The sequence below is a fragment of the Schistocerca americana genome, chromosome 6 (assembly GCF_021461395.2).
Source record: "Schistocerca americana isolate TAMUIC-IGC-003095 chromosome 6, iqSchAmer2.1, whole genome shotgun sequence".
Taxonomy (NCBI): domain Eukaryota; kingdom Metazoa; phylum Arthropoda; class Insecta; order Orthoptera; family Acrididae; genus Schistocerca; species Schistocerca americana.
The window spans coordinates 81653374-81676556 of NC_060124.1; the positions used below are offsets into that span (position 1 = coordinate 81653374).

The window sequence follows — 23183 nt, forward strand, 5'->3', positions numbered from 1 at the left end:
TTGCAACTTAGATATAACTTCCATGTTCTTAACATCCTCATTTACTGAATAGACATCATTAATGCTATTGACTACATTATATGCCCGAGCGTGCAGTCGCGTGAACTGGATGCAAGAAGGGGATGAGCCCTCCTGAATGACAGCGAGCAATGATAAACATGTAGCACATGCGGCACTTACCTCCCCGACTACCTGCAAGGTGATGTTTACGGGCTTGTCCAATACCCTACACAGCTGCTGGCATAATTCCACAGTCATGGCCTCCTTGGATACCTTTGTAATCTGGAGCTTGTACTGCAACCAATCCTTGTATAAATATTACAGCCCCAGAACACCTCATGATTTCACATTAAACCAAAGCTGAAACCACAAAAACAATTAACAGAATGAGAATACAACAAAACACCTCCTCACAGTTCTAATACAATGTGGCTAAAATGCACCAATGCACACTTGTATACAACTTCGTAATAATGCTCTGTGCTAACTTTTGATACCTTCTCTTAAGGATTCGAAAGGGAAAGGTAGCATTTGGAGCTGGTCAAGCTTGAACACAACACTTGTGGTGTGGTATGTGGCTGAGCACAGTAGCTGAATCTGTATTGGTTTACTTAGTTTACATAGGTATACAGAAATTCATTCTTTCTTTTGCTTAAAACATTAAAATAAGTAATGCTTAAAACATTAATATCTTGCAATTTTTTTAGAATGTAAAACCTTTCAAAATATTTAAAGGTAATTACTGAAATTCTAAATTATCCAGAATTTCATTAACCCTTCAACGTTAGAATCAATAACGTTTAAAAAAATTACAATGGTACAAGGTATTTAGAATAATCACTGAAGTTCTAGTTTTCCCTGGTTTCCCTTTTCTTTAAACACTAAAATCAATAATTTTAAAAATTTAAAATCATCCAAGGTATTCTTTCTAAATCAAATAATCTCAAGGTCAGAAGCTCTTCCACATTAGTGCACTGTAACTGGCCATAGGGGTACTGATTTATGAATGACTTTACACCAGTTCAACCAAGCTGGTTGTCAGAAAACCAACATTACAGTAGTTACGGAAGAAGCAACAACAAATTTAATTACAATTCAGTGAAGCATAATATGCACTAATGTGGGTCACACAAATCAACTTTCTTCAGTACAGTACACGCATCAGTACATGGCATGCTTTACTACAGTCCCAGGCTAAGGACAAACTTTGTGTATGACAAAATATCACTATCAGTCTTAACAAACATTACATTCACCCTGCCTGTTGAACACAAGGCAGTTTGGATCAATACAGTTAAACTTTTGTGGGATTGATTGACAGTTTTGTAATTACAGGAATTAATTAACACTCTTACATGCAAATATTGACCTATGGAACCTGAGAACATGTATCCACAATCACAAATTGCCCTGAAACTGACATCACTTCTCTAGAATATAATCCACATAGTTCAACATGTTTTACACAGCCTGGAAGGCCTACACCAGAAAGGCAAATGATTAACCACACATACATGGACATTTTCAGAAGTACAAACCAAAACTTATTCAGTGGTATCAACATCATAGAAAAACTGATGGCAAAGTTGTTAACACTACAAAAAACACATGAAGCGTATATAGCCAGAAATAGACCTACTCGTACAGACAGTAGTGGCAATATACTGTGGCATGTTTTCTCATTGAGAAGTGCATAGTTGTACAAAGCAGTATGGCATTAGGCCGAAGTCAACAGTGCCAAAACGAATAAAGAATAAAGAACAAAGAACTTAGAAATGTGCAAGCAAGTGGTGTTTCCTGAAAATCCAGGCACGAAACACCACAATTAAAATCATCATCTTTTTTAAGGAACTGTTTTAGCAGCTAGAAAGAAAGTCAGTTTGTAAATATCTCTCTTTACAAAACACTGATGATGTTTTATTTCAATAAAACAATACACTTTCAGTGACAGAATCACATATTTTATGACAGCTGGAAAGACAGGTGTAAAATACCTCCAATAACTATAAAGCAACTGTGGACAGTGTGGCCACAAAGATGAACAATTCCTGTGTTATGCTTCTATGGCAAACCCTTTTTTGCCTCCACCCCCACCCTGACGGCAGGCAGTTTTTACACCCACAATATATCTTTCCATATGGTAAGTAGTATTTGTACAAAGTTTGGTTGAAATTAGTCTGATGGTTTAGTGGGAGTTGTCAAATATACATGCATGCATACATACATATGTACAATTATTTTTATAATATACATAGAATCTGACATAAGAATTAAATATTTTGCTGCTAAAGCTAATAGTAAATGGTATTATTGTGTTTGTTTCAGGACCTCTGTTCCAAGTGCAGCCGTCATTTCGCAGTGTTCCAATAGAACAGCGAGCAAGTCAGCAGGTGCCGATATGTATGGCCCCCATGCTGCTGGCCTCGAAGCTCGATAAGATACAGCATCACAGCCTGCTGGCCGCTGCAACGCTGCTGGGTGGCGTGCCTGTCTTCCTCTTCCTGCTTGCAAGGGTGGGTAGCTGCATGCCTTGTCTTCAGAATTCTTTGAAATCTTTTCTGTGGCTCTGTGAGGTACACTTCCAAGTACCTGGACTCATTGTAGGCTCCCCCCCTCCCTCCCTCCCTCCCTCCCCCCCTCCCCCCTCCCCCCCTCCCCCCTCCCCTCCCCTCCCCTCCCCTCCCCTCCACGTTTATCTGTGCTGTGATTCTTTTTCAAATAAGAGTGTACCTTGGTGCATTGTAGCATTTGCTTTGTGTTTGCTATATGCTGAAGCAGTCGTCAAAGAATATGTACTTGCTTGATTTGCTTCACAAAATTTGTTATTGAATTGTAGCATGTTTCTAAAGCAGGCTTTCAATTTTCTTTAGCTTAAAAGATACTCTATGTCATCTGTTGAGAGCCTGATATTGTGCTGTGGAGAGAAATGTGATTTGCAGATAAAATGGATATTTCTAGGTATGAAAAAAAATTGAAAATTCTGAAATTCAGCTGCAGAGCTCACCAGTTTGAATATGAATTGCAAATGGGAGAAAAATGTGCAGAATGTCAAATGAGACTGCATTCCAAAAAGCTGGACTGTCAAACTAAAATCAAAGATTATCGTACAGAGCAAATTCCCTGTGGTTACTGGTGTCAGAGAGACACCTGTTTTAGATCATACTTAAGACTGAAGCACCCTGGTGTGAAAGAAGTAACGCAGTAACAGGAGAACCCAACAAATATTTTAAGAATCATAGGAAAGTAAGCTTAGCTTATTTTTTGAAATTATTAGAGCACTAAATAATGAAGTAGAAGAGCTTATTGCCTGTTTGGAAAATTTAGCAATTTCTGAAGAGATTGACATCCTTTACATATCTGAACACTTCAGAACCATGGGTTAGAGAAGTTAAATTTAAAAGATTACACTCTATTGTCTTATACATGCAGTACCATTTTGGAAAAAGGAGGAGTTGTTGCATATAGGAAGGCAGACCCCAAGTCCAAAAAAATCAAAATGTGTAGATTTTGTAGTGATCAGCACATAGAAGTGAGTGCTTTGGGGTTTATACTGAAAAATAGTTTACTTTTAATTGTAACTGTATATGGATTCCTTACTAAGCTACTTGGCCTCAGCAGCCTGAGATTGTAGTCGTGTGTGTGTGTGTGTGTGTGTGTGTGTGTGTGTGTTTTCTATCTCTGCCAAAGGCCTTGTTGGCTGAAAGCTCATTTTCTGACAGTCTTTTTTTTCTGCCTGTTGGTGACTCAGCATCTCTGCTATATGGTGAGTAGTGACTATCCTTTTTTATTATTTTTACATTCCATCCTGGATTTTCCGTCATCGAATTTTACTAAGCTACCTGTTGGACAACAGCAGGCAGTTAATTGTCTGTGGCGATTTCTGTATAGATTTTCTGAAGGATTCTAATAGGAAAAATGATCCGAAAACCTTATTTGATTCCTACAGTTTCATCTCAGTAATTAACTTTCCGACATGAATAAAGGCAATAGAACTCTGATAACCCAAAGCAAAAGAATGACTGTATACCCAGCAACAAATTCCCTCTGATAATGGTGCACAGCTAGTTAGGATAAGTAAAATAATCACTTATAGTTCAGGTTCCCCTCAGTGGGAATCATTTAGAATAAGTAACAACTCCAGGACTTACACTTTTAAGAATAGTTGGACTGAAATTTACAGTGGACAGAATGCTGACACAAAATTCGATATATTCCTTGGTAAATTCTTATTGTTATTTGAAAATAGCTTTCCTCATAAAACATTGAGAATGGACATTAAACATCTGTGTAAAAAGGCCATGAATCTCTAGAGGGATTAAAGTATCTGTTGGCAGCAATAAGTAAAGATCTTGCAATAGTTGTACAACAGAAAAACTGCACAAAATTAATGAGAAAAGTTTTCGAGAAATTGAGAAATGTACATTTTATGTCAAAAATCAGTAATCCTGACAACAGATCACGTGCCTTATGTGGGATACCAAAGCTGCATATTTGTTGAAGGATATTGTAATGGTGCTATCTCAGCTGTTGTTTACGGATATTTACTTTATTTAATTTAACAGGATTGGCCAACTTTGACCTTAGGAGACATTTTCATGTGCTTTAGGTACCAACCTGTTGTAATATATCCAGTTATTTAGCAGTGCATGTGACAGTTCTGAAAGCTAGCACGTATACATAAAAGTGTAAGTGTGCTGAATACAGCAGTAGTTATACTAGAAATAATCATCATATTCTTAGACACAGCATGTATTAAGTTTTGTAGTTAAAATTGGCCAATTATGTGAAATTAAATAAAGTAAACATGTGTAAACAATAACAAAGGTGGAACCATTACAGTGACCTTCAGACTTTAGTCAACATTGATGTAATGAAATGAGAGATGGAACCAGAGGTTTCAGAACAGGATAGCATCACTATAAATTTAAATGTATAAGTTACAGCTGTGTTTAATAATCATTTCTTAAATATAGGAAAAAGTGTAGGTACAAGTTGTTCAAGAGAAAAAACAAAACATTGTGTTTGAAAAACACTTTTATTAGTTGTACTTACCCAAAGTTAATAAGAAAGGACCAATTTATCCCCTAAATCTATGTAATAGCCACATTTACAAAAGAGATTCAATTACAGTACTCTGGAGTAGTATCTCAAGTGAGTGACAGTAATATACTTAATAAATAACAGTTTGGATTTCAGAAGAGTTACTCAACTAAGAATGACATTTTATGCTCACTCACCAAATTTTACAAGCATTAAATAACAAAATAAGAGTGTTTGGTATTTTATGTGACCTAATTAAGGCATTTGATTCTGTTAATCACAATATCCTCCTCAATAATATGAGGTTTTATGGAACTGATGGCATATCTAACAAAAAGAATGCCTGAAGTTATACTTAATAATTCAGCCAATGGATCCAGGGGTCTTCTGACTGTGGGATATAAGTTATGGGGTTTCACAACTCTCAACTTTAGGTACACTGTTGTCTCTCATGCATGTAAATGACTTTCGATCTAATCTAGAAAGTGTTCTGTTTGTAGATGAAAGTGTTGTTGTCTGCCCAAACATACATACTACAACAGACCAATTGGTAAATAATGCATTTAAAAGTAAAAGTGTTATTGAGTGGTTTTCAGGAAATGGTCTCTCTCTCTCAATTTTGAAAACACAAAGCATATTCAGTTCTGCATGTTGAAAAGTACTACACCAGTGATTATCTGCATGCCCCTGTTGATGGTTGTCGAGATGGCGTGTAGGCAGAAGACTCAGTAACAACATGAAGGACAGCCTGAGTAGCATACAGCCAGTAAGGTGGTACTTGTATTTGCCTAGTAGCTATGACACAGGCACCCAGAATGTAAGTTGTACAGCTTGTACGTGGGCAGACCAGTTCCTCATCCACAGATGATCAGCGTGCCACTCATCCTCAGACAGCCAAATTTAGTGGCAGCTTGTAGACACTTTGTGATGGTTGCCTTCTTTTATTTCTTCGTTTGTTGTCCTCAGTGTTGACATACTGTGCTGTGATACTGGCTGAAAAATGGGGTGTGGAAGTACAACACTGACTACTTTGAATAATGTAGCTGACAGGTGCACAGTTGCGTTTCACAGTAGTTTACTTTCACTGTTCACAACACCCCCAATAATACACAGTTATATATGTCCAGAGCACTATTGTTTTAACTTTCCATAAGCCTCATTAATAGTTTGCAGGCAAACCTACACATACTGCTACAATAGTTTACAAATGTTTATAATTAGTACAGAATTTATATTTGTTTATACATCAACAGTAGAATTTAAGTTACAAAACAATTATTGATTTCACCCTGTAACAAAAGTTACTAATTAGGAATACTCAAAATAAATTAGAAAATCAATTACATACATAAAACTAAGCACAAAATTAGATCTGGTGTTTAGCTTCAAAATAGCAGGTCAGCAACTGGAACCAGTTAATACCATAAATTATCTGGGAGTACGCATTAGGAGTGATTTAAAATGGAATGATCATATAATGTTGATCGTCGGTAAAGCAGATGCCAGACTGAGATTCATTGGAAGAATCCTAAGGAAATGCAATCCGAAAACAAAGGAAGTAGGTTACAGTACGCTTGTTCGCCCACTGCTTGAATACTGCTCAGCAGTGTGGGATCCGTACCAGATAGGGTTGATAGAAGATATAGAGAAGATCCAACGGAGAGCAGCGCGCTTCGTTACAGGATCATTTAGTAATCGCGAAAGCGTTACGGAGATGATAGATAAACTCCAGTGGAAGACTCTGCAGGAGAGACGCTCAGTAGCTCGGTACGGGCTTTTGTCAAAGTTTCGAGAACATACCTTCACCGAAGAGTCAAGCAGTATATTGCTCCCTCCTACGCATATCTCACGAAGAGACCATGAGGATAAAATCAGAGAGATTAGAGCCCACACAGAGGCATACCAACAATCCTTCTTTCCACGAACAGTTCGAGAATGGAATAGAAGGGAGAACCGATAGAGGTACTCAAGGTACCCTCCGCCACACACCGTCAGGTGGCTTGCGGAGTATGGATGTAGATGTAGATATTCTTTAAAACTGAGGGCTAACCTTTCTCTTTTATGAAAATGCATATTATACTCACGTATGTTAATGGTAAGTAGTTAAAAGTGAAAAACCAAATTTAAGGAGGCAGATGGCAAAACAAGAGGGGAAGAAAAAATATCCCAGCTTGCTTCATCACAACTTGTTAAATTCACGAGAGCATCCTGCAATTTAATATAGATGGTCTTCTGTCAGTATCCGTAATGCAGATGGAATGGCTGGACAGTGAGAATGAGCCTGCGGATGATGGAGATTTTATATAGATGGTGACATTCTTCCCACCCCCACCCCCAGTCTCACCCCCACCCCTACATCTCTACACCCCCATCCCTACTGGTGACCGAATGTCAGTGTTCTCATCTGCTCTAATGTTCAACATCAGGGTTTCAGAGTGTTCCTTTATGTGAAATTTGTATCCTGAAAATTTGTATCCTGAAATTTGTATCCTGAAAGGTGTTATGACATCTCTTTGTGAAGTTATGTTACATTTATTTCACAATTTTGTCAAGGTGCTGAATCAGTTGTGTTTGTTTGGCTTCCCTCCTTCATAGTCTGTCGAGAGGAGTCTACAACTTGTCTGTACCTTGGGCCATCCATGTTTACATTCAGCTATGAGATCACTGTCTAGCCAGCAGATGTGCCCCACGTAGTCATCTCCATTTGTTCTGAAAAAAAATTTTTTTTCCTGCTCTTGCTTATATCCTACTATACAACAATATGTAAAAGGTGATGGATATGGATTGCTACTTCTCAATTGAATTATGAAAAAAAGGGAAAAAGGCTTGTAAAAGGTCAACATGTAGCCATATTTATATACGTATGTGTAATACAAATGTAAAATGACAGCATCTACATCATCACAATTAATCATACAAATGTGGAATACAAAACTGTCTAACAAACTAACCCTTTTTATTAATCCTTCTGCCAGACAGAAAATATGATTGAGATTTATTACATTAAGAGGAATAGTAATAATAATATAATAGTAGTAATAATAATAATAATAATAAATGATGATGATGATGATGATCAGCTCTCACTTTGGTGCAGGTGGTGGAGCTAACACTTGTTGAGGAGGTGCAGGCCCAGGCACTGTTGCTGTTTCTCAGGGTGGCACAGGGAGACTGCGAGCTCTTCACACAGTTTGTGGGGCAAGAGAGCTACAAACTACTTCTGAAGATTCTCAGATCATCTCGATGCAGTGCTGGACCTTACCTGTTGAAGGTAAATTTGTTGTAACAAACTATGGATTGTAAATTAATGGGTATTATTTGATAAATATGCACATGGATGTTGAAAATTTAATCAGTTAAGGTACTGTACAGGGACTTGCAGAATACAGACATAGATGTAGATATAAAAAAGTGCAGTATTTCACTCACTTTGGTGTCATAAATCATTTCTCTTTGCACTGTGCAAAATGGATGAGTCTGGCAAAAGGGAGGCGGGGGGGGGGGGGGACCTGATCCCCATTCCAGAGAGAAAATAACATGCTGCGTTCTTCTTACTGTGAAATCATTGAACCATTCCAAATTTTGTTTGATGCCTCAGTTGTACACAGTTTTGTTAATAATTCTACATGTGGTACTAAGTCAAATGTTTTTTGGAAGTTCAGAATACTGCATCTACATCTATATACATACTCTGCAAGCCACCGTATGGTGCATGGCAGAGACTGCCTTGTACCAGTACTAGTAATTTCCTTTCATTTTCCGCTCACAAATGGAGTGAGGGACAAAAGATTGTCTACATGCCTCTGTACAAGCCTTGATTTCTCTTACTTTGTCTTTGTGCTCCTTATACAAAAGATACATTATTGGCAGTAGAGTTCTTTTGCAGTTAGCTGCAGTGCTAGTTATCTAAATTTTCTCAGTAGTGTTTTGTGAAATGAACATCATGTTCCCTCCAGTTATTTTCATTTGAGTTCATGAATCATCCCAGTAATATTTGTGTGTAACTCAACCTGCTGTGGATCCCAAGCACTGGAGCACTACTCAAGAATGTGTCACACTAGTGTTATATATGTAGTCTCCCAGTAAACTGAAATTGACCATTCACCTTCCCTACTACCATCCTTAAATCCTTGTTCCATTTCATATAGCTTTGCAGCTTTATACCTAGAAATTTAACTGATGTGACTTTGTAAAACAACACACAGGATTGTTTCTCCCACTCATCTACGTTAACTTACATTTTTCTGCATTCAGGGCAAACTGCCATTCATCACACTAACTAGAAATTTTGTCTGTCGTCTTGTATCCCCGTAAGTCACTCAATGTTGACATCTTCCCCTACACCACAGCATTACCAGTTAACAGATGCAGATTCATGCTGTCCATCAGATCTTTTGTTTGTATAGGGAACAAGAGCAGTCCTATCACTCTTACCTGGGGCACTTGTGGTGCTACCTTGTCTCTGATGACCACTCGCCATTGAGGTCAACATTTGGATTCTGTTACTTGAGAAGTCTTCAAGACACTCGTGTATCAGGAAACCTAATCCATATGTTTGAACTTTCATTAACAGTCTGTCATGGTGACCACGTGAAATACTTTCTGGAAATTTAGGAATATGTAATCTGCCTTTTATCCTTCATTCATGGTTTTCAGGCTGTCGTGTGAGAAAAGGGCAAACATAGTTTCACACAAGTGATGCTTTCTAAATCCATGCTGATTTGTGGATGGAAGCTGTTATGTCTTAAGGAAGTTTATTGTATTCAAACTCAGAATATAACATCAACATTAACGCTTACACAATAATGCTTTTATTGTTGTTATTGTTTACATTGTGCCACTTCGCTAATCATTCACAACACTGATTTCCTTGCTCCCACAACAAATAATTTCCAATAATACTGCTAGTGTAACAAGTATTAGGCATATAAAATAATGAAAATATGAATTTTAACCACAGATTACAAAAGACACCACACTACAACATTAATTAATTAAGTTATATACCCTGGTTCGATTATTTCACCTTCCTTCACCAACAGCTTTCGAATTACATGCATGGTCTTTTCCTTCAATTTTTGTTCTGTCGGTTTCTCTGCACCCACATTTAGGTTGCAAAATAGTAGCACACGACCTATAGAAATGAAAGATCCTTCCTCCACTGCCCATTTTAAAAGTTTCGCTGGTTTTCCAAGCGGGAACACAATTACGCCTTTTGCGCCCATGTTGACTGAATGTCTGCTTTGTTCTCATACTACCTCACACACTATTGGATGGCTCCTGTGGAACCGACGTTCTGGTGACCAATCCGATGTTTCTTCACAATGTTGCAAATTTTTTAGCGTAATTTGAATTTAACGACACAGCGCAGTGTGTTCGTATGACACTCATGAGAAAAAGTGGAAGTTGAATTTTGTGGAACACACAGTTGAAGCATCGTGTGGTCAGCAGGAACATAAACCAGATTCAAAACATTGCTGAACAGTGTGTGAACATAATGTACGTTGTAGAGCAAGTGCAACAAATAGCAGTATGCAGCATATTTTTTTTATTGTAATTCTTTTCAAAAGATGAAATGTAACCTGCTTTACCCTTGGCCTGCTGTGTGAAAAGGCATATGTGCTCCACATAAGTATCAAGACTGTAACCACAAAACTCTCCATGTAAAGATGATGGTGAGAATCATCAAAACACATAGTGCCTGATGCACAAAACTGTTTTACAATAATGAGTTCACGGTACTGAATTGGCTTTGATTTGCGTTAAATACATCCCTTCACTATAATGCAGGGTCCTCTGTACTGTGCAGGCTGTCCTGGATGCATGCTGTGACAAACCTGTGCTGGGTTATACCAGTGCTGCGAATGGGCCAACACGAGTGACAGTCCTGGCAAACACAGATGCAGTTGTCGTCAACTCATTCGTGCTGCGGGCTGTGGCGGGTGCATGGGCAGCGTGGGGCCCTGCAGGGGCACTTGGCCTCCTGCTGCGAGCACTGCACGTCCTGCTGAGGGACGACCACCCCTACCGGGAGTTCAACGCTGCGCAGATGAATCGCACCCACATTGTTGACAGTCTTCTTCTCTTTTGCAAGGTACAGAAATATAGTTTTTTCTTGTACTGTATTTCCTTACAAATGTTGACCTAAAATCGCTCATTTTAAATTTACCTACACACTTCACCCTAATTTTATTTCAGTTTTACTTTTTTGATGCAAGTTGTGTTTCACGAGAATGAAATAAACCGTATTAGTGATTACAATAAACATACCTGATGTTAAATCACACTGAAAATCAAATCTCATCAAATCAATTTGTTCTGTCATTTAGATACAGATCTGATCATTGTCAGGTTTTATAACTTTCATTTTGACTTTGTTTAGGTGTTCATTATTTGTGAGTTTACAATAGAAGTTTTAAGTGCTTTCCACAAACGTGCCTTGAAGTGTATAATGGTAACATGTGCCTGGAGAGTTCATGGATATTAAGGTGGTGCACTTGCAACCTTATTGTGAAAATGAGATGAAATCAGTTTTCTAACTTGACTACAAACTCAAAAAATACAAGCAACCAAACAAACATATTTGTTGTGGAGAAATACATTGTTTGCTGGGACAAATTACATAAACGCTAACAAATTTAGTCAGTGTAGTGCATAGTGTTAGCTTTCATGCAATAGTGATGTCCTTGACCTTTGTGTGATCATTGTTCTCTCTCAGACTTTGTTGCTGTAATACCCAGAATTGCTACATCATATTACTATGAATAACTTGCAATATTACAGTAGATTTAACGATTCATATATTTTTTTCATTACCACATCCAACAACTGCATCACATGTCCACTTTCAACATTGCATATCTCAACTAAAAATTTTCTGGTGAAATTTCAGCTTTAGTCTTTCTCATTGTGCATTCATTATTAGTATAACTATTCCTCAGAAGTCTGCACATCTCCAGGGCAGGCTAGCAATCCAAAAAACTTGTGAAGTTGCTGCAACTGCTGTCCAACACTGTGCAATTTCTGCTGTTCCTTTACTGTGGTGGTATCGAGTGGCGAAGTAATATCTGATCTGGAGCTAAGACTTCCAGTTATTCAATCACGCTCACCTTACTGTTTTAGCATATGTGCTAACTTCTTCTGATTAAACTTTGTTTCTTGAACTGCTGCAGTTACTGCTGTAATTTGAGAGTAAAAATCCAATGTCCAATTGCTTCAATATTCGGAACATCACAATTACATTGATGAGGACTAATTCACAAACAGTCAGTCTCATTTAACAGGCACTAATTGAGAGGATGTATAACAAGTTTTCTCTTGTCCCCCTGACATCATAGGCATTGTCACAATTGCTCTTCCTCCATGTCTTGCACTGTATCTCCAAGGCAGGACCCGATGATATGGAATAAACCACCTGACTGGCAGGTGCGGCAAACATGGTATGATGTTTAACACTTTCATGACTTGCAAATACAGTGCATCCATCCATTTTATGGTACATGCACATAAATAAAACATACATCCAAACAATAGATTATGTAATTGATTAAGGGAAAATGTTTTGCAGTGGATATCACCATTTGTCGGCTCAAAAAGTGCTTGTGCAATATATCACTTCACAAGAGTAATGGGTTATGATACATCAGGAGATGCATGCCATCCCTGAAACCTCAGCACAGTATCTGTATCTTTATATTTGATATGTTATTTTATAACTTTTTTTAGTTGTGAGCACTGTCCATCACTAAGAAGGCATAGGGATACACATCACTTGTGTGGAGCCGTCTCTTTCAGTAGAGTACTTGGCCAGAGGGGCGGGGGCGGGAGGGGGAGGGGGTTCCCCTTGGTAACCTTCAGTATTCACAATTCTGGCAGCAAACATAGCATCTCCACTAACAGCTACTTTCACTTCCATCAGCTTTGCCAACTCTTGTGCTGATTGCACATGCCAACCCAAATCTGATGTGAGCTGCATTAAATATCTGTCTCTCAACCAATTAAAATTTCATATTTCAGATGAAATCATTAAGAACATAACAATTAACTGCAAAAATGCAGTGATGGGAAGTCCAAGGTTGATGGAAGTGTCTGGTAGGCACAAAAACAGAAGCACGAAAGAGTAGCTGCGGAGGGGATGAGGATCTTACATGAGTTGCGAAACAACCTTTTAGGTCGAGGATGTTGTGTATTCCACCACTAAGTCATCAACTCTGCTCTATACAGCCAATTGATGGTCAGTTACACGTAAAATTCTGTGCATCAGAGCTGTAATACAATATTACTGCTTTCATAGTTGTCCCTACCACTGAACACTCTGCTTTCTGGGACTAGTCTCCAATTTCTGGCTGACGTGGCTTCCCCACCTGTGCCAACTTAAGTGAAAGTGCTGGCGACAGCTCAATATACTTCGCTGCCTCAGTAACACCAGCTGGGGTGCAGCCTTTTGCATCTCTACAATGTCCTGATTGAGTCTATGGGAGTCTTGCATATGGTTCTGCATCAGCCTCACCATTGCGGATACTGGACTCCATTCATCATTTTGGGACCCGACTTGAGACAGGAGCCTTCAAAACTAGCCCTCTGAAGGGCCTACTAATCAAGGCTGGAGTCCCTCCATTATGTATCAGGTGACAACAACAGCTGCCAAGTTATGCTATACACATTTTTAGTTTCACTGAATATCCCAAATACTGTGTCCTTTTCCCTGGTAGGGAGCTCCACCTCACACAACAGTGACCAAGAACTAGGTTTACTGTTGCTGCATGACTCCATTGTCTCTGTTCAGAACTGCAACTTCCTTCACCGTCACCTGTGGTCAGGGAGACATCGCATTTGCCCTCCTAATGTGTGTCCCGACCTCAATTTGTCTCAAAGTCTCCCAAGGTCCAAAACATTATGTCGACCCCATGATTTTTTGCTACCTGTTCTTGGCTGTCTTTGAGAAGTATCCAGGTTCAGAAGTAGTTTTCACAAATGGCTCAACAGTTGATGGATGAATGGCCTTCATGTTCACACATGCACAGTGCATGAATCCACTCTCTGCCAGCTGAATTGATAGCCATTAAATTTACCCTTAGCCATGTTCATTCTTGCACTGGCAACAGTATCTTAATCTGTACTGGACACCCCCCCCCCCCCCCCCCCCCCCCTTGGCCGCCTTCAGGCTATAGACCAGTGCTACTCTCCTCACCCACAAGGATCTTGTCTCATCTTGTCTCTGACCTCCATCAAACTGGGCGGCCTGTTATTTTTGTTTGGACCTGCAGTCATGTTGGGATTTTGGGATATGAATGAGCTGACTGATTGGCTAAACAGGCCACAGGATGCCGATTGAGGAAATGGGCATCCCTGAACTGGACCTTCAGTTGTTCATATGCCATAGATTGCTGAAAGCCTGGAACTCAGATTGGTCTGCCCTGATCTCACCCAACAAACTGAGAACACTTAATGTGACCATGACCACATGGTAATCTTCTCTGGGGCTTCTAGCAGGGAATCCATTGTCCTCTGTAGACTCCACATTGGTCACACTTGGCTGGCCCATGGCCACATTCTCTGACATGAAGATCCCCATCAGTCCCAATGTAGAGCCCACCTGGCGGTGGCTCACTTACTCATAGACTGTCCAAATTTGGCTACTTTGAGGCAGCATCTTAATCTTCCTAACGCGCCATATCTGGTGCTATCATACAATATCTGACCTGGTGTTATGTTATGCCCATGAAGGTAGTTTCTATTCGTCCTCGAAAGGTAGGGCTTTTTGACCCCAGGGACTACCTGAAGGGTTGGGAACGGTTTGTGGGGCACACCTCTTCACCCCTCTCTTCCCCCTCACCCCCAAGGGGTCCCTCAGGGCTCTTGCTGGGTGGCCCAGCCTGGCCTGTACCCTTTCTACCTTTTTATTCTTTTTCATTTCCTGTTTGAACACCTTGACTTGACTGATCTTTTAATTACTTGTCTGTGTTGTCCTTTTTCTGGAATTTTATCTGTTTTTTATTGTGTTAGTTACACTTAGGCTTACCAGGATTTGCCTTTCGCCTCCTTCCTTTGACTACCACTCCTGGTTTGCCACTTAATGGATGAAGAGACTGACGACCATGCAGTTTTGCCCCTTTCACTACATACCAACGAACCAATCAACCAACCTGGCACTGGCGGGGTGGAATATGGCTATGGTGGAATTAGGATAGGATGTGCTGGGTGAGTGTGTAGAACAGGTCTTGTGCCTGGGTCTTCTATGGCAGTATGGCTCGTGTGGTGAGGCATAAGGGCCCAGATATTGTATAGATTGTGTGGCTGATTGTAGGTAGGATTTTCTTTATTTCTGGGCATCATTATTAGTAAATGAAGCTCTTTCAAAGTATATAGTAAAGTTGTTGAAGTGTGGGATGATTGGGGAGATATGGATGCTCTCTAGCAGCTTGTTCCTTGGGAGGGAGGGGGCAGGGGTCACAGAATTAGGAATGTGTGAGGATATTGCACAGAAAATGCGTTTGCAGACTTAGTATGGAGGATAATACGTGACTATGAAGCCCTTAGTAGGACCTTCAACATACTGGTCAATTGAACAGACTGAATGAGAGAGAATTCTCAGTGTGGAAACTTTGGCAGCTATGGAGCCTTTAGAAAAGTGGTGGTTAATAGACAGAAAGAAGGCACACTGGGCTGAGGAGGACCAGGTGAAGTGGTTGGGAGAGAGTGTGTTGAGGCTGTGGAGGAAAGAGAATAGTGTATTTTGGCCTCAGGTCCAGATCATAGTGATATTATCGACGAACCTCAACAAGACGAGGGGTTTGAGTTTTTGGGTGACTAGGAAGGTTTTCTATACAAGTCTCATGAACGGGTTTGCATAGGGGGCTGCGATCCTGTTGCCCGTGGCCTTGCTGTGGATTTTTTGTTATACCTTCCTCTCAACGCTGAAGCAGTTATGAGGAAGGATGTAGTTTGTGAGACAGATAGGGAGCAGGTGCTGGGTGTGGAGTCAGCAGGATGTTGGGAGGAGACAGTGTTCGATAGTGGTGAAAGCATGGTCACAGGTGATAGTGTTATGTAAGGAGGTCATGTCAGCAATGATTAGTAGGGATCCAGGTGGTCACAGGAAGGGGATGGTTGTGAGATAGCAGTCCTGCTGTAAATAATGCACACTTTTTATGTGGACATGACCACCACTCGGCTGTGCAACTGAATGAATGACCCCTTCAGACAATGGCTGAGAGCAGAGGTGACCACCAGTAACGGAACACGATAGTGAACACAACAAGCTCTATTGCATTGGCTGTTTCACAACCCATACCATCTGCGCCCTTGCCCCCAACATTACCGTAGATTCTTTGAATTATTTAGATAGGTGGTTGATATCCCTTCATATTTTCTCTGAAGGTTCTGTAAAAACTTCATTTGTTGTTCGTGTTGAAGTTCTCTCCTACCTCTCTAAGCTTATTGATTCTGCAATCTCTATTATCTCTGTGAATTATGTTCGACAAGGTTTCCTGTATGTTGTTGAATTCTTCTCATTTTCCCAATGTTGTATGGCTGTTAATTTATTTCCAGGCTTGTATTCTGTCTTGTATGGCTCTGTCACATGTACTCTTCCACCATTTGTATTCCTTTTTCTCAGTGGTTGCTCCAGTTTTATTAGTTCTTCCATTTTTCCTGACAGTCCCGTCCAGTCGTCACCCTGATTTTCTTAATTTTTATGTTATTTCTTTCTTGTTTTATTGTTGGTATTGTGGGTCAACTTAGGAAGCTGTGTGGGTTCTTTTGTTTGTCCATTGGGAGCAAAATTTCGCTTTGATTTGTAGTAGGTGATTATCGGATTAAAAAAATCCTTTTCTTGTTCATAAATTTATAATCTCTCATTCTCTCCATTCTTTTTTGTCTTCTTGTAGGCGATGGTTTTCCTGTTGTGTCTGTGTATTTTCTTTTCCTGTGTATCTGGGCTTTAATATGAGCTAGTAATATGTTTATGTGCATTGTCAGCACTTTGTTAGTGTTTTCTTCCAGATCTTCCCAGAATTATTCCGTTTTCTGTGAATTTTTCTTGTTGTAGTCAGTTTTGAGGGCATGTGCATTGATCAGCATATAGGCTTTGTTTCCAGATCATTCATGAATGTTGACATTTTTTCTGATTTTTAGGTGAAATCTATTAGAGTCCAGTATTGGTTTGTGTACTCCAAATTCTGTTCCAAAGAATTCAAGATTTCTTCCTGAAGTGTTTGTAACTAGTTTGCCCTTGCACATTCTGCACTTTCTGAGACAAAGTGGTTCTCATCTGACGTGTGTGCTGGTGTGTTGTCGTGATGGAAAAGGACTTTTATGCAGTCCGATCGCTGGCATTTTTCTTGCAGCTCGGTTTTCAGATGGTCCAATAGCGATGAATAATATTCACCTGTAATAGTTTTACCCTTTTCCAGATAGTTGGTAAGGATTATCCCTTGCGAATCCCAAAAGACAGTCGCCATGACCTTTCCGACCAAAGGAATGGTCTTCACCTTTTTTGGTGCAGATTCTCCCTTAGTAACCCATTGTTTAGATTGTTGTTTGGTCTCAGGAGTATCGTAATGTATCCATGTTTCATCCACAGTGTCGAAGCGACGCTTAAAGTCCTGCGGATTCTTCTTGAACAAGCTGCAAACCATCCTTGCAACACTTCACATGATTACATTTTTGGTCTAGTGTGAGCAATCGTGGAACCCTACTGTGGATAGCTTTCTCATGTCCAAATGTTTATGTAAAAATATTATGTACCCATTCATTCGAGATGCCCACAGCACTAGCAATCTCATGCACCTTAACTCTTCTGTCATCCATCAACATATCATGGATTTTATCAGTGATTTCTGGAGTCGTACCCTCCACAGGGCGTCCAGAACATTCAGCATCCCTTGTGCTCATATGGCCATATGAAATCACTTATAAACTGTTCTAATCGAAGGTACAGAGTCACCGTAATGTTTATCAAACTTTTCTTGAGTCTCCTGAGGTGTTTTTCCTTTCATAAAATAATGCTTAATCACCACACGAAATTCTTTTTTGTCCATTTTTTGACAATCATTCGACTTCCTCGATTCACACGAATACCAAAGACAAAGAAATAGACCAATATGGCTGAAACTTGGTGTGCATTCTTTCCAAAGATGCTACTAACTAAACATGACCTCGATATGCACCGGTGGTGCCATCTCTCGGGCTTTGCACAGACTTTTCGAACACCCCTCGTGCAAATGAGTTAAGGCATTGATATTAGGTGATTTTGATAAAACTCTCTTGGAACCTCTAATTTCCAGGGTTCCTTTCATATGCATTTCCTCTTCAAATCCTGATTGGTCAGAGTTGAAAACAAATTCCGTACTGAACGATAAGTTCGTTTATCTCATCTGCAAATTTTCAGACATATTCTGCAGTGTGCTGTGCACCATCTAGTTGATGTTTTGTTTGAGATTTCATCATCTTACATCTTCCAATTCTGTAGCACTGAATGAAGCTATGCAACCATCCACTGCTTCCCTTTAAATCACTGTAATCTATGTCACGCACAGTTTGGTGCATATAACGTAGTAGGTCACCATGATGCACACCCTGTAAATTATATCAAACATCTGTGAAATGTGCAAACACCAGTTTTGGTAGTAAGTGTGCCTTGTACTCCTTTGAATATCCATAATTTTTCTTATGTATTACATGGTTTTACTGCTGTGGACTTATTCAAAATCTGTCATAATTGTTTTTTACTACACGGTGCATGATCTTCTATGTAAAATTATTTAACAACGACTGTTTTTTACTACATTTCACTGGAGATGGCTCACTGTTCAACAAGAATTATGAACTACATGGATCGACTCCTGTTTCAGTATCACTTTCTGTTGTTAAGCGTGTATTGTAGTCATTGTACTCCTCATGTAAATTGTCCACACAGTCGAGCGTACACGACACCATGCATTTGACTGATTCAACTTACAGAAATGCTTAATATTTCATCTGCCACTTCTTTCTCAGTCTGTAAAATTCCTTGGGTGCCTTTCTGATGAAATGTTAACTTTGGCAACTATTGTTGTAAATATAATGCAATGTTTGTTTTGTTTTCATTGCCATTGTTCTGCTTTGTGTAACATCACTAACACTATAGCACTATTGTGAGTTACTTGCCAACTAAGCAGTTCAACTATGCCCTGTAGTGTCATACTGTGCTCACCATTGGGTACCTGCCATTAGCAGCAAATATTGTGGTTGCATAGTAGACAATATATGAATGTCATAAACATCATTGCCCTTTTGTGCCCTCGCACTCAAGGGGCTCCCTGATATTCTTAAGGGTTTTTGAGAAGCTCTGATTCTTTTCATGACATTCCTCATCTTCATGAATCCAATGATAAAGTTGATTGCCCACTCTTATTGATTTGGGCCCAGGCTGGTTGACTCTTTTACATTGTTCTGTTATGAACATTAGTTTGTGTTCTACATCTACCTCTACATACATACTCCACAAACCACTGTATGGTGCATGGTGGAGGGTACCTCGTACCACTTCTAGTCATTTCCTCTCCTGTTCCACTCACGAATAGATTGAGGGAAAACCAACTTCTAACAGTACAGCCCCCAAAAGGGTGTCCATAAACTTTGAGAATGGACACAGCTGTACCGGCACGGTTTGTTGTGGGTTGAATGACAGAGGTAGTTGTTGCGAGCATGAGTTTGACAGTAAAAGAGATGTGAAAACAGGCCACATGGGGGCCGCACTGAGCTGCCCACAGTGGCACCATCTTTGAAGTTCCACCGCTAGACATCGGCACTCTTCGAGCCTCTGCTATTGGGTCATTTTGGAAGTATTGAAACTCATGGTGATTAGCAGATGTTCAGGATGCTCTGAAAACATGTCAGAATTTCCTGTGTTTGCTGGCTGTTGGGGGCAAAGAATGGAGGAAACAGAAGTCATGACTGGCCAGAGATACCACCAAAAATGCTGAATTTAAGATATCTCAGTAAAACATATGAACTGATTAAGGTATGAAATGCCAGTACCAAATATAAAAGGAGAAAATTATGATTAGTGTGAAGGTTTAGCTGCACCCTTGTTGCAATGTATTATTTCTATGTTATTTTATGTTAAATCAAACAATGGAAACTCCAGGTAGGAATATTAGCAATGTAGGAAAAGACAGATTGCTATTTATCATAATGAAGGCATGTCAAGTTGCAGATAGGCACAATTATGAGACACTCACATATAGCTTTTGGCCACAGCCTTCATCAGTAAACACACACACACACACACACACACACACACACACACAGAAGCAAGTACACCGCATGCACACACGGCCTCCAACTCCAGCATCTCCGGCCAGAATGCAACATCACGTGGGATGCAAGCAGCAATCTGGAGAGGGTGGGGAAGGGGAAGGAATAACAGTGCATGGGTGCGGAGAGGAAGAACACTGTCTGGCGGAGTATACAGGGAGGGACTTTACTGCCAACAGGCACAGTATCAGGAGGTTGTGGAGCAGGGAGGTGGGGGGATGAAAGGAACAAAAAGGAGAAGAGAGGGGAAAGGCAGGCAGATGTGTTGGCAGAGGGCTGCAAATAAACTGGGTGGGAGATGAGATTGGGAAGGAGATGACTGGCCAGAGGGGGTGAAAACTGTTGGGTGGAGGTTGTGGGGATAGTATGTTACCGTAGGTTGAAGCCAAGATAATTACGGGAGTGGAGAATATATTGTAAGGACAACTGCCATCTGTGCTGTTCAGAACAACTAGTGGTGGAAGGGAAAATCCGGATGGCTGGATTGATGAAGCAGCCATTGAAATCAAGTGTTTTATGTTCAGCTGGATGTTGTGCCACAGGCTGGTCTGCTTTGCTTTTGGCCACAGTTGGCAGTGGCTGTTCATCCTGGTGGACAGATGGTTGGTAGTCATACCAACATAAAAAGCTGTGCAATGATTGCAACACAGTTGGGAAATGACATAGCTGTTTTCACAGGGGGCCCCAGCCCCTAGTGGGATGGTACAGAACTGGAATAGGAAGTGCTGGGTGGGTGGATTGGGCAAGTTTTGCGCCTGAGTCTTCCACAGGGATATGATCTTGGTGGCAAGGAGTTGGGTTGGGAGTGGCATAAGGATGGGCTACGACATTGTGGAGTTTGGGTGGGCAACAGAACACTGCCTTAGGAGTGGTGGGAAGTATCTCGGGTAGGATGTCCCTCATTTTAGGGCACGATAATAGGTAATCAAAGACCTAGCGAAGGATATGGTTCTCTTATTTCAGGCTGAGGTGGTACTGGTACTCACTCATTACGACCCTGGACTGGAACAACTGAACCACAGCCTTCACTAGGTACTAGTACTCACCCAGTACTCACTCGAAAAATGCTTCAGAATGGGTCCCAATAGCATTCTGTACCTGGTCTCTGTTACAAATGGGCCACAATTTCCCAAACTTCTTCCAATAAAACAAAGTTGAGCATTCACGTTCCCTATCATCGACCTGCTGTACTCATTCCATTTCACATTGCTTTGCAATGTTATGCCTAGCTATTTAATTAAGGTGACTGTCAAGCTGCACTGTACTAATGCTAAATTTGAACATCATAGGGATGTTTTCCCTACTCGTCCACATTAACTTGCATTTTTCTGTTTTCAGCAAGCTGCCATTCATCACACCAACTCAAATTTTTTTCTATGCCATCTTGTATATTATTGTTATCACTCAATGACGACACCTTCCCATACACCAAATTGTCATCAGCCAACAGCTGTTAATTACTGCTCACCCTGTCTATCATGTCATTTATGTACATAGAGAATAAAAGTGGTCCTGTCACACTTTCTTGGAGCACTCCTGCCAATATCCTTGTCTCTGATGAACACTCTCCATTGATGACAATGTGCTGGATTTGGATTCTCTTACTTAAAAAGTCTTTGAGCGACTCACATATCTGGGAACCTAAACCATATGCTCAGACCTACGTCAACAATCTGCAGTGGGGCACTGCATCCAGTGCCTTCTGGAAATCTATAAATATGGAATCTGCCTGTTGCCCTCCATCCATTGTTTGTAGGATTTCATGAGCGAAACAGGCAAGCTGAATTTTGTGTGAACGATGCTTTCTAAATCAGTGCTGACTTGTCAACAGAAGCTTTTCTGTCTCGAGGAATTTATTACTTTCAAACTCGGACTCCATTCACGAATTCTGTAGCAAACCGATGTAAGGATATTGGTCTGTAATTGTGCGTGTCAGTTCTTTTACCTTTCTTATATGCAGGAGTTACTTGTGCGTTTTTCCATTTGCTTGGAACTTTTCACTAAGCAAGAGATTTGAGATAAATGCGGGCTAAGTAAGGGGCCAGTGCCTCCGAATACTCTTGCATGAAACTGAGTTGGGATTCTGCCTGGACCTGGTGACTTCTAAATTTTCAACTCTTTCAGTTGCTTCTCTATGCCATGGACACCATTTTCTATGTCCCCTATGTTGGAGTCTGTATGACAGATGACAGTATGTTTGTATGATCCTCTTGCATGAATGATTTCGTAGACATGAAATTTAAAACTTTAGCTTTTCTTTTGCTGTCTTCTATTGTATTGCCATCCCAGACTAGTTGACAAGTGACTGGATAGAAACCTTCAACCCACTTAGTGATTTTATGTATGATCAGAAGTTTCTTGGTTTCTTGGCCAGATCTTTTGCTAAAATATGGTAGCGGTGGTAGTTGTTGTATGATTCCCACATAGATCTTTGTACAGAAGCACAGATTTCTACTAACTTCTGCCTGTCAACATTTGTACGTTCTCTTTCCAACTGAGAATGCAAGAGCCTTTGCTTTCTAATCTTTTTTCAAATTTTGCTGTTAAAGCACGTGGGTCTGTTACGTCCTTGAATCCACTTACTTGGAACATTCATCTCCAGAATGCAACTTACAATCAGTTTAAACATGGCCCATAATACCTCTATGTCAGTCATGTTGGAGCTAAATGATGTCCGTTAATTGTCTTATTGGGATGCTGTTATATGCGTATCTGCTCTTTTCTAGCACAAACACTCCCCTGGCATTCTTGACCGATTTATTTGCTTTAGTAACCATCATAACTGTGATGGTATTGTGATCACTAATCTCTGTTGATAAGGTCAGGCCTGTTTGTAGCTACAG

General features: G+C 40.2%; 1 protein-coding gene across 1 annotated transcript in view; it reads left to right on the top strand.

Annotated features, from left to right (window-relative positions):
- Positions 1-23183, top strand: part of LOC124619972 (lysosomal-trafficking regulator) — a 594456-nt gene that overhangs the window by 316852 nt on the left and 254421 nt on the right. Inside the window, exons 27-29 of the mRNA XM_047146635.1 lie at positions 2326-2513; positions 8138-8311; positions 10850-11134. Of these exons, the coding sequence (XP_047002591.1) occupies positions 2326-2513; positions 8138-8311; positions 10850-11134 (647 nt within the window). The remainder of the gene's footprint in view (positions 1-2325; positions 2514-8137; positions 8312-10849; positions 11135-23183) is intronic.